Source organism: Aotus nancymaae, unplaced genomic scaffold (assembly GCF_030222135.1).
Source record: "Aotus nancymaae isolate 86718 unplaced genomic scaffold, 86718_ANA_hifiasm-v0.15.2.pri h1tg000089l, whole genome shotgun sequence".
Lineage (NCBI taxonomy): Eukaryota > Metazoa > Chordata > Mammalia > Primates > Aotidae > Aotus > Aotus nancymaae.
In genome coordinates, this window is record NW_026988504.1 from 18,353,526 (window position 1) to 18,366,109 (window position 12,584).

The window sequence follows — 12,584 nt, forward strand, 5'->3', positions numbered from 1 at the left end:
GCCAAGTCCCTGCCAGAGACCTTGTAACTTGGTACTGTCCTTAAAAGAAGGGGAAGAGGCAGCCAAGGAACATCCATTTTGTTTATGCGGTACACACAGACCTGTTCACAGGTGTGCAATGAGTGCAGGTGCTCACACTGTGTCCATGTGGGTGACTTGCCTCCTTTGTGGCCTCTGACTCCCAAAGGGAACTTCTACTTCCTGGAGGGCTCCAACGATGCCCTGCTCTGTGGGAACAGCAGTGATGCTGGGTGAGTGGGGCTAAGGGATGGGGAAAAGGCACCCTAGGGGTCTTGGAAGGTGGGAATTGATTCAAGCCAAGGGCCTGGGGTGGACAGGAGTGCGGGGAAGTCTGTGGGCATGGATGGAATACTTTTCTGTTTGGGGGACACAGGCAGAACTGAGGGATTCTTTTTTTCCCTTGGGGTCCCCATCTATCCCCAGCTGGATGCTCCTCCCACCCTAAACCCAGCCCCTTGTCCTAACCCTAGGCACTGCCCCGAGGGTTATGAGTGCATCAAGGCCGGGCGGAACCCCAACTATGGCTACACCAGCTATGACACCTTCAGCTGGGCCTTCCTGGCTCTCTTCCGCCTCATGACACAGGACTATTGGGAGAACCTCTTCCAGCTGGTACAGCTGCCCCCATCCTGCCCCCCAACCCTACAGCCACCCCACCTCCATCCCTGCAGCCTCTTCAAGGCCTGATGGGGCCTACCGCAGGATGGCCAACCCCCCAGCTGGGCCAACTCCTCATGGGCTCCCACACTGCCCTTATAGGAGCTGGGTGCCCTCTGAAACTGGGCACCTGCCCCGAGCCAAGCCATGGCTTTAATTCTTTCCACACTTTGCTTTCAGAGCCGAGGTCCGGGCCCAGCATAGTCACACACCCAGAAACCCCCAGGCCTCGCGATAACCAGTAGGGCAGCTTAGAAATTCAGTGCTCGGCACACTTCATTTGCCTTCTGCTGTTTGCAGGGAAGGCAGCTGAGTCTGGAGTGATAGTGCCTTCTGATGCCTGGCGACGTTTCCAACACTGATGTTGATAACAATAACAAAAATAATAACAACAATAATAATAGCTACTAGCTGGGCGCAGTGACTCACGCCTGTAATCCCAGCACTCTGGGAGGCCAAGGCAGGTGGGTCACCTGAGGTCGGTCAGAAGCTTGAGACCAGCCTGAACAACATGATGAAACCCCGTCTCTACTGAAACAAATGCAAAAATTAGGTGGGCGTGGTAACATGTGCCTGTAATCCCAGCTACTTGGGAGGCTAAGGCAGGAGAATTGCTTGAACCTAGGAGATGGAGGTTGCAGGGAACCGAGATTGCGCCACTGCACTCCAGCCTGGGGGCGACAGAGCAAGACTCCATCTCAAAAAAATAAAAAATACAAAAATTAGCCAGGTATGGTGGTGAACACCTGTAATCCCAGCTACTCAGGAGGCTGAGGCAGGAGAATCACTTCAATCTGGGAGGTGGAGGTTGCAGTGAGCCAAGATCACGCCACTGCACTCCAGCCTGGGCAAAAGAGCAAGACTCCATCTCAAAAAAAATATTGATTAAATAATAATAATATCTACTATTTGTTGAGTTCTTACTAGGTGCCAGGCACTGTGGCAAAGCTAGAATTCAAGCTGACCCCAAACCCATGTTCACCAACTTTCTGTCCTGGCTCTCTGATATCAGTGTGCCTGGTTTCGGTGCTCCTCTGGGCCAGGAGACCAGAAACGCTTGAGTCCCAAGTAGATATTTTGAAGTTCCCCAGAACATGGCTCAGTGTGTCAATGATGGCCATCAATTCCCCAGGCTCAGTGAGGGAGGGGCTTTGCTTACCCATCCAGGCAATGGATGTATGGAGAGGGGCAATGGGTCAAAGGAGGCGAATGCCATGGGACCCCTCCACTCCCTCTCCCCCCACTCTCAGACCCTTCGAGCAGCTGGCAAGACCTACATGATCTTCTTCGTGGTCATCATCTTCCTGGGCTCTTTCTACCTCATCAATCTGATCCTGGCCGTGGTGGCCATGGCGTATGCCGAGCAGAACGAGGCCACCCTGGCTGAGGATAAGGAGAAAGAGGAGGAGTTTCAGCAGATGCTTGAGAAGTTCAAAAAGCACCAGGAGGAGTTGGAGAAGGTCTGGACCCCAGGGCTCTCCCTGCCCTCAGCTGGGGCTGCCTGGCCACTGGCTTCTCCCTGGGGGGCTGAGGGTGAGGGAGGGCATGGGGGTAGGGGTTTTGAGGCAAAAGGAGCAGAAAGCCCCAGCTGGGAGCTTTGCTGGTGGGGGAGGGGACATCCAAGCAGTAGAAAAAGCATTTATCTGCTCTGTGCCTCAGTTTCCCTGTCTGTAACAAGGAATCTGGAGCAGCTAATCCCAAAGTATTTTTCCAGTTCAGACATTTCTGGTTTCGAGATTCTTTCTGGGCAGCGGATGGGTCCACACTGAGGGAGGGGCTGGTCCTGATGAAGCCCCAGTGAGCAGCTGACCATTTTCTCATTCTCTCACCAAGTGGAGGGTTTGTTGGGGCATAAGAGTCAAGGGTCTTCAGGGAAGAGGATCTTCAGACACTTTGGTCCCTACCCTGTCACCCCCACCACCACATTAGCCTGTCCCTTCCCCACCTGCAGTAAGTTTGATACACCCTGAAGGACCCTGAGGGTCAATTAGTCTATCCCCCTGGCTCAGAGCTGGACTTCCTGCCTGTCACTCTTGCTGGTCTACAGGCCAAGGCTGCCCAAGCTCTGGAAGGTGGAGAGGCAGATGGGGACCCAGCCCATGGCAAAGACTGCAATGGCAGCCTGGACACATCACCAGGAGAGAAGGGAGCCCCGAGGCAGAGTGGCAGCGGAGACAGCGGCATCTCTGACGCCATGGAAGGTGAGTGCCTTGCGTCCCTGTGCCCACTTAGGTAGTGTGGGGCCTGGCTGGCCTGGATTCAGGAGGACAGGGATGCCATGGAAGGTGAGTGCCCTGTGCCCCCTCTACCCATTCAGGCTCCTGAGGTCAGGGTGGAGCCTGGCTGGACTGACTTCAGGACAGTAACTTAATATTGGCACAGAAGAAATGGCTGTGATAAATATAGTCCTGCCTTAACCTGGCCCAATTCTAGCTGCAAGGCCAGGCTGCTGTGGGAACTGGGGGCTTCCGGGAGGGCCTTGGGGGCTGCCCAATGGGAAGCATAGGCTAATAATACTAACCATAAGGCCCAATGTTCCGGAAACTGGACATCCTGCTCCTCAAGTGTTCTCTGGGTAAAAGTTAATGGTCAAAAGTCAGATTCTGCCCAACCAGAATCCCCAATCCCTGTGCCACCCACTAAATCTCAGAAGAATAAGGATGTGATGAGAGAGTGTGAATAGACACAACATGATGGATGGATGGGTAATAGATGGATGGACAGCCAGCCAGCTGAATGAACAGATGGATGGATGAATGGATGGATGGACAGACGGATGGACAGACGGATGGACGGATGGATGGATGGATGGATGGATGGATGGATGGATGGATGGATGGACAGACAGATGGATGGATAGATAGATGGACAGACAGATGGATAGACAGATAGATGGATGGATAGACAGATGGACCAATGGATCAGTGAATGGATGGATGGATGGGTGGATGGATGGATGAATGGATGGACGGACAGATGGACAGACAGATGGCTGGACAGATAGATGGACAGACAGATGGACCGATGGACTGATAGATAGATGGATGGATGGATGGATGGATAGATGGAAGATGGATGGATGGATGAATAAATGGATAGATGAATGGATGGATGGATGGACAGATGGATGGACAGACAGATGGATGAGAGGGAGGAAAGTGTGGAAGCAGGAGGGAAGGAGGAAACACGGGAAAGAAGGATGATAGGATAAAGGAATTCTGACGCAGAGAGATCTGGCTCCATCCCCACGTCAGCCTGCCTTGTACCAGGGGGTTGGTGACCCTGCAGGACTTTGCAGATTTCTAGAGGGCACCATGTCACCTGACCTTGTATGACAGGCATCCAGGTGCCCATATGCCCTGCCAGAGAGTATCCAGGGAATGCTGGTGGAGGAGGCCTCTCCACCCTGCCGTTGCTGGGACCACTGTGAGAAGTTTTGGGCCTCAGACCCTGTTTGGGCACCTGCAGAAGCACGGGGTAGGGGTGGAGGTGCAGACTGGGGAGGTTTTGATTGAGGCTCAGTGTGCTAATTGCTGGGTGTAGGGGGTTAAGCCACCCACACCCCTGGCATGAACCCAGGGTCTCCAATGGACTGCCACCCACCCACCCACTCCAATCCCTTTTCTTCCTCTGAAATGGGAGGCACTGATTGCATTTACCAGGTAAACCTGCCGTGATGAGTAAGTGAGATTATGCCTGGCCAAGGACACTCCTGTAGGACACCAAGGCCAGGAGGAGGAGGAGCAGCTTCATCCCATGGCCCTTGCACAGCACTCATGGCTTTGGGGTGGCAAGAACAGGGAGTGTTTCCAGAAGGCGACTCTGGTGGGAAAGGATGGATCAGCTGGGGACACTTCGGAGGAGCCAGTATTACCGACAGTGCATCCCCGAGGGATCTATCTGCAGAGTGGCGGCGGCCAGCGGCACTGTGGCTGAAACCCAAGCCCCTGCAGTGGCCTCCTGCCTCTTCCTGGGAACTCGGACCCAGACAGATTAGGGCATCTCACAGGCCAGGCTCGCAGTTCCAGGCCTCTGGCAGGGGGTGGATGTCCTGTTCAGTTCCCTGAGCGGGTAGGGCTTTGTGGGGTGAGCCAAGAGGGAGAGACTTGATGCAGGGCATTGAAAGGCAGGGTTTGGGGAAAGGTTTGCTGAGGAGGTGGGCCTGTGAGTTACTGTACTAAGGGGCGGGGCTTCTTTGGGGGCGGGGAATGTGGGTGGTGTTTAGAGGGGACAGACATGAGGATGCGCTCTGCATCCTCGGAGCTTGGCGCCGGGGGTGGGTCTTTGAGGAGGCGGGGCTTTGGGGAACAAAGCTGTGGGCGGAGTTTAGAGAGGTGGGTCCAGAGGTTGATGCAGTGAGTGGTGGTGAAGTTTGGAATAGGGGGCGGGGCTCTGGGAACGCAGGTTGAGGGGTTCCAGGGGTGGGACTGTAGTCGAGGGTTAGAGAGTGGGGTCTGGAGGATGCTCACTGAGGCGGTGGAGCTTGGAGCTGGCCACGCTCAGGAGGCGGGGCTTTGGGGTAAAGCCATGTGGGGCGGAGGTTGCAGGGAAGGTGTCAGTAAGGGTGACGCAAGAGGTGGTGGAACTTGGAACAGGCCTTGCTAGAGTGTTGAAGCGTTGAGATGTGGAACGCTAAGGGGCTGGGCTTGGAAGGTGGAACCAAAGCTCTAGGTGGAGCCGGGGGCACGTGAGGTGTGAATCCTCACCAGGGGCCTGCTACCACTCCTCTCTCAGAACTGGAAGAGGCCCACCAGAAGTGCCCGCCATGGTGGTACAAGTGCGCCCACAAAGTGCTCATATGGAACTGCTGTGCCCCGTGGGTGAAGTTCAAGAACATCATCCACCTGATCGTCATGGACCCGTTCGTGGACCTGGGCATCACCATCTGCATTGTGCTCAACACCCTCTTCATGGCCATGGAGCATTACCCCATGACGGAGCACTTTGACAACGTGCTCACCGTGGGCAACCTGGTAGGGGGGAGCGGGGGAGAGGGATCATTCATGGGCAGGATGGGAGGCGGTGGGGCCCAGGGTGGCTGTCTGTCTGTGTGCAAATATGGGGCACGGTGGGGGATGCATGCGGACAGCTGGGGTTATTTTCCCAGCATATGGGGGCATGAGTTGATGTGGGGGAGTACTTGGGATGATCTGTGGTACATAGAAGTGGGGCTTCAGGATATTTGGGGGCAGGGAGAGTGAGGTGAGGTGCTGGGCTTCTTAAGGTCCAGACTCTTGGGGATCTGGGGTCCAGACCATGCCCTGGAAGCAGGGGTAAGGAAATGGGGGTATGGAGATAGGGGTGAAGGGGCTAGGCAACAAGTCTGTCCACTTCCAGAAGTTGTCATGGGCCTGAAAGGAGCCAAGGGATCTGGCAGTGGGACCTATAGCCCTGGCTTCCGAGGCCCAGTGGGCCCCAGGAGCTACTCCCCCAGCCCTCACCTATTTCTCCAGCATGGCCAGACTCCTCCCATCTCCAGCCGTTTTCTGCTCCACTATTGTTGACGCTGCTGATCCACCCGCTTATCCGGGCCCATTAGGAGCATTATCACCTTGTTACCAGCCCCAGAGGAGCCTGACAAAGGGAAAAGCCGCCTCCTCCTCCAGCCCTGCCCCACCCTTCCCAATTCCCTTTGCAATTTTTCCAGGACAGCAAATGGGCGAGATGCTTCCCAACCCTGAAGGTTAGGGGAAGCCAGGGAGAGTAAGATTTGGGGCCTAGGACAAGACCAGGGCTGGGTGGGTGGCACAAGAATCAAACCCTGGGCTCCCCAGCCTTCGAAGCAGGCACGTCTGTCCCATATAGCGGCCGAGGCAGCCGTGGCCATGCCAGGCTGGAGGGGCAAGGGCGTGCTCTGGACTTGTGGCACAGCTGCTGGGATGTGCGTGATGGACCGGGCCCGCCTGCCTGCCCACCCCCTGCCCACACTATGCTGCTGTCTTGGCACCTGCTGTGTCCAGAGACAGCCTCTGGGAGGGGCTCAGCATGTGCCCGGGCAGGCTGTGGACCAAGGGCAGCTGGTGCCCGGCAGGAGGGGGGCCGTACCCAGGGAGCTTTCAGGGACTGTGCAATCCTCAGACCCCATGTCCAGGGTTGGCAGGGGCAGCTCTGGCCGCCTTCTCATTGATTTTGCTCCTTTTGGCCCCTGCCTTGGCAGACCTTTGAGTTCGCCAAGATTTGCAGGGTCTTGGGACTGGCCCCTGTGGAGAGGGTGTGAGCACAGAGGCAGGATGCTGAACTGAGCCCCTGAGAACTGGGCTTGAGATGTGGCTCGTTCCCATGTGGGTGCTGTGATGCCAGCTAGCTGTCTAGCTTGCTGAGCCTCAACTGCTCATGCGTGGAATGCATGTGAGAATCCCTCCAACATTGTAGAGATCAGGATACTAATGAGGTCACAAAGTGAACCACAGAGCGCCCTGCAAACGTTGAATATTATGACAGGGTTGGGGCTCCAAGCAGTGAAGTGCCTTGCCCACTGTCATGAGGCCAGAAATGGATGGCAGTGGGTCTCAGAGTTGTACCCACCTCTGCCCTATGGCTCGACCGTTGCCTCCATCACTCACACACACACGGGCCATGTGTGCCACTCCTGCCCTTTTCAGGGCTCTGGACCCCCTTCCCCTCTGCCCCTGCAGCCTCCGCCAGGAGGTGAGTGTCGGGTGGGAGGCTCCCAGGGCCCTGGGCTCCCCAAGGCTCTGTGACAGGGCCTCACCTTACCGGCCCCCAGGTCTTCACGGGCATCTTCACAGCAGAGATGGTTCTGAAGCTGATCGCCATGGACCCCTATGAGTACTTCCAGCAGGGCTGGAACATCTTCGACAGCATCATCGTCACCCTCAGCCTGGTAGAGCTAGGCCTGGCCAACGTACAGGGGCTGTCTGTGCTCCGCTCCTTCCGTCTGGTACTCGAAAACCCTGGGGCCAGGGGCTGGGATGGGGGTGGGCTGAGCAGACTAAGGAGGGTGGGCATAGGGATGGGAGGAGAAACTCCAGGAAGCTGGAGGGCTGAAAAACGAGGCCCCCTCTGCCTGTGCACACCTGTTACCTCTCAGAACCTTTCTAACCTGTAAAACAGGGAAAAGGAGTGCCCTCTCTCCTTTTACAGGGCTGCTGGGGGGGACCGAGTCGACAGAAGCCAACACTGGGTTTGATTCTTTAATGACCTTGGGAAGCAGTGGAGCAGGAACTCCAGCCCCATTCTGCAGACCTGGAAACGGAGGCTCTGCAAGTTCATTAGGAGTAGGAGTGGGACCTCGGAACTTGTGTCTTTCCACCAACCCATAAGGAGCACTGTTATTCTTTTAAAAACTTTATCGGCTGGGCACAGTGGCTCATGCCTGTAATCCCAATACTTTGGGAGGCTGAGGCAAGTGGATTACCTGAGGTCAGGAGTTCAAGACCAGCTTGGCCAACATGGTGAAACCCCGTCTCTACTAAAAATACAAAAATTAGCTGTGCATGTGACGAGCGCAGCTATAACTGTAGTCTCAGTTACTTGGGAGGCTGAGGCAGGAGAATTGCTTGAACCCAGGAAGTGGAGGTTGCAGTGAGCTGAGATGGCGCCACTGCATTCCAGCCTGGGTGACAGAGTGAGACTTCATCTTAAAACAACAATAAACTTTATCAAGGGACCTTTCATGCATGCACAAAAGTATAGAGAAAGTATAATGAACCTCCGGTACCCATCACCCAGGTTCAACAACCATCAACAACATTCTACATTTCCTGTTGCATCTGTCCCCGAATTTTTATTGTGAAAGCAAATTCCAACATATAATTTCACTTGTAAATACTTTAGTCTGTATTTTTTTTTTAAGACGGGGTCTCTCTTTCACCCAGGCTGGAGCGCGGTGGCACAATCACTGCTCTCGCTGCAGCCTCGACCTCCCCAGGCTCAAGTGACTCTCCCATCTCAGCCTCCTGCATAGCTGGGACCACAGGCACACAGCACCACGCCTAGCTAATTTTTGTATTTTTTGTAGGTCAGGGTTTCGCCATGTTGCCCAGGCTGGGCTCCAACTCCTAGGCTCAAGTGATGCACCTGCTTCAGCCTCCCAAAGTGTTGGGATTACAGGTGTGAGCCAGGGCTCCGGCCATAGTCTGTATCTTTAACAGATAAGGACTTTTCTTTTCCGTTTTTTTTTTTTTTTTGAGATGGAGTCTGGCTCTGTAGCCCAGGCTGGTGTACAGTGGTGCGATCTCCACTCACTGCAACCTCCATCTACCAGGTTGAAGCGATTCTCCTGCCTCAGCCTCCTGAGAAACTAGGATTACAGGCACCTACCACCACGTCCAGCTAATTTTTTGTATTTTTAGTAGAGACAGGATTTCACCATATCGGCCAAGCTGGTCTCCAACTCCTGAGCTCAAGTGATCCACTCGCCTCGGCTTCCCAAAGTGCTGGGATTACAGGCGTGAGCCACCACGCCCCGCCTGGACTTGTTTTCTTTTTAACGCATGAATGGCCTGAGGTGGTAGGATGAGTGTTCCTGTTTAACAGAAGGGCAAACTGAGGACTCAGATTGTGCAGGGAGCTGGGGATCCAAGCTGCTCGACACTGTTCTTTCTTCTAAGTCTGGGGCTGCCTTGGGTGGTGGTCCCTGGACCTCATTCGCCCTTGCCCTCCCCTGTCTGGCAGCTGCGGGTCTTCAAGCTGGCCAAGTCGTGGCCGACGCTGAACATGCTCATCAAGATCATCGGCAACTCCGTGGGGGCGCTGGGCAACCTGACGCTGGTGCTGGCCATCATCGTGTTCATCTTCGCCGTGGTGGGGATGCAGCTTTTCGGCAAGAGTTACAAAGAGTGCGTGTGCAAGATCGCCTCGGACTGCAGCCTGCCGCGCTGGCACATGCACGATTTCTTCCACTCCTTCCTCATCGTCTTCCGCATCCTGTGCGGGGAGTGGATCGAGACCATGTGGGACTGCATGGAGGTGGCCGGCCAAGCCATGTGCCTCACCGTCTTCCTCATGGTCATGGTCATCGGCAACCTCGTGGTGAGTGAGGCTGGCTGGGTGGCCCCTGCCCTCACCTGAGAAGTGTACAAGACGTGCCTGATGTTTGACTGTTTTCTTTTTTCTTTCTTTCTTTTTTTTTTTTTTTTTTTGAGATAGAGTTTCACTCTTGTGACCCAGGCTGGAGTGCAATGGTGTGATCTCGGCTCACCGCAACCTCCACCTCCTGGGTTCAAGTGATTCTCCTGCCTCAGCCTCCCAAGTAGATGGGATTATAGGCATGTGCCACAGTGCTTGGCTAATTTCGTATTTTTGGTAGAGATGGGGTTTCTCCATGTTGGTCAGGCTGGTCTCAAACTCCCGACCTCAGGTGATCCACCCACCTCGGCCTCCCAAAGTGCTGGGATTACAGGTGCGAGCCACTGCGCCCAGCATGTTTGACTGTTTTCTATCTCCCCAGCACATCCTCTCCAAAATGGCAATTTTATGTGGTTGAACCCAGTAGTTCTCAAATTTTAAACTGTGTAAGAATCAGCTAGGAGTTACTTTAACCATAGATCCTGGCGCCACCCCCAGAGTGTCTGGTTCAGCAGCTCTGGGCCTAGGCCTGGGGATCTGCATTTCTGACAGATCAGTGGATGCTGGTGCTGGCTCTGGGACCACGCTGTGAGTAGCGCTGTTGGAACCTAACGTTTTGAGTAAAGCAACCTGATAATGAGTCAGACAGACCCACATTCCAGTCCCAGCTCCTTTGCCATCGTTTGTGTGACCTTGAGCTAATTGCTGCTCTCTAGTCGGGCTGGATTCTTCACATAGAAGACAAACAACAGGGACCTCCTGGGGTTACTGCAAAGATGATGCCGTAGTATGTCCAAAGCCACAGTGTTGTGGGGGAACCTGGGCCTCTTGGCTTTCTCCCAGCCTCTTGATCTCCTCTGCTCTAGAGCCTATGGTCCAGGCTGCAAAAAAGAGAATCAGGCTGGATGTGGTGGCTTGTGCCCGTAGTCCCAACACTTTGGGAGGCCAAGGTCAGGAGTTCAAGACCAGCCTGGGCAACATAGCAAGACCCCCCCAACACACCTATAAAACATGGAAAAATGAAAAAGTACCTAGGCATGGTGACACACACCAAACCCAGCTACTTGGAAGGCTGAGGCAGGAAGCTGGTTTGAGCCCTGGTCTTTGAGGCTGTAGTGAGCTATGATCCCGCCACTGTTCTCTAGCCTGGGGGGCAGAGCGAGACCCACATCTCTAGAAAACAAAAAAAGAAACAGGTGCAGGTATTGGGAAAATGCAGAGATGGTATAAACTGTATTTCTTCTGCTGCTTGCCGTGGCTCAGGACTTGGCGTGTGGGGCTGGTGCAGGGGAAGGGGCCAGGAGGTGAGAGCCAGGGTGTAGGGCTGTGGTCCAGCTGGCCAGCATTTCTGTGGCTAGGGCCGCTGGAGGTGACCCTGACTCCTCCCCTTCTTGGGATGGCAGTGGAGGTCACCGCTGCCAGAGCCCTGCAGTGCTGTGCCCACCTGCCCCCTACGGTGCCTGGCACTGCCCTGGGCAACAGGGACTGGGAAGATGCCTGTCCCCATGTTCCCCAAAGGCCTATGGAATCCCTGAGCTGCGAGTACAGCGCTTCTCAGATATCACTGGTCTCCGGCTGGGGGCAGCATCCAGAGGGGGAAAGGGGTGTCACCTTGGCTGCTAGAGAAGACCGTGCTGCAGCTACAGAGGAAAACCCAGGCCTGCTGTCCCTGAAAGGAGGGTCTTGGGGAGTGGGGAGAGAGAGGAAAGGTGCCCAGGCCTAACTTTAGGGCCTGGGGACAGGCAGATCCTGAGTAGGAGTTTGTGGATGTGAGTCTAAGGACTTGGGAGTGACTGAGTCTACAGGGGGTTGCTGTCTCTCTGCAGAAACTCAAAAATGTTCCAAGCCCCCACTTTGCCACTCACTGACTGGAAAACCTTGAGCCCATTATTTAACTCCGTTGGGCCTCAGTTTTTCCATCTGGAAAATGGGGATGATAGTGAGGATGACTCTTCCACTGGGTGGTCGAGAGGATTATATGATGCATGCGCTTACAAGTGCTTGCCAAAGTGCCTGGCCACGTGGCTGGGGATGCAGGTGTCGCGGGCGTGCGGCGGGGCAGTGCTGGTTTAGGTTCCCACCACCAGGGTGACGCTCCTGTACTGGCAGTGGGCCCCTACTGTGTGTCAGTCCCTGCACAAAGGGCTATACGGTCATGGTCCCTAATCCCCTCAGCCACTGCATGAGACAAGTAATGTTATTTCCACGCTCTCGGGGAGGCCTGTCCAGAGCCGCACAACTAGTGAGAAACAGAGCTGGTACTGGAACTGGGTCTGTATAACTCCAGTAACACTAACATCAATGATAAGAGTATCGTAATAACGGTAACATCAGCACCAGCAGAAGGGTGCTGACAGCTGACGTTTATTTAGCATTTACCTAGCATTCCGGGTGCTTTGTGTGTATTCATTTCGCCTCCTCCTCACACCCACCTGTGAGGGTTCACCGGTTCATCTGTTTTATAGATGAGGAAGCAGAGGCTCAGGGAGGTGAATCTGTCCCATGTGTGGGATGGGAGTCCCTGCGGTCTGGCTGCAGAATCTGGAAACAGCGCAGGTCCTGCCTCCATGTGCCTGTCACCCCCATCACACAGACACACGCACACACACACCACGGCATCCTTTCCCAGCCCAGCTCTGTGGCTCTCCCAGTTTGCTCAGAGGGAGTGGAGCAGCCCAGGGAGGCAGCAGTGTCAGCTCCTTGGGCACTGCCCCTCCCACCGCCTCCCCAGGCTTCAGAGAAGCAGGTGTCTGCCAGAGGCCACCAGGGCACCCTGCCAGAGAGTGTGAAGACCCGCGTCCCCTGCACCCATGGCACTTGGTCACTTCCTGTGGGTAACTATGAAGAAAAGGAAGTGACTAGGTCGCCAGTAACCC

General features: G+C 55.0%; 1 protein-coding gene across 1 annotated transcript in view; it reads left to right on the forward strand.

Annotated features, from left to right (window-relative positions):
- SCN4A (sodium voltage-gated channel alpha subunit 4) overlaps positions 1-12,584 on the forward strand; it is a 52,318-nt gene that overhangs the window by 23,692 nt on the left and 16,042 nt on the right. The window contains exons 8-14 of the mRNA XM_064369669.1: positions 188-251; positions 492-633; positions 1,929-2,138; positions 2,726-2,879; positions 5,413-5,651; positions 7,406-7,579; positions 9,316-9,672. Of these exons, the coding sequence (XP_064225739.1) occupies positions 188-251; positions 492-633; positions 1,929-2,138; positions 2,726-2,879; positions 5,413-5,651; positions 7,406-7,579; positions 9,316-9,672 (1,340 nt within the window). The remainder of the gene's footprint in view (positions 1-187; positions 252-491; positions 634-1,928; positions 2,139-2,725; positions 2,880-5,412; positions 5,652-7,405; positions 7,580-9,315; positions 9,673-12,584) is intronic.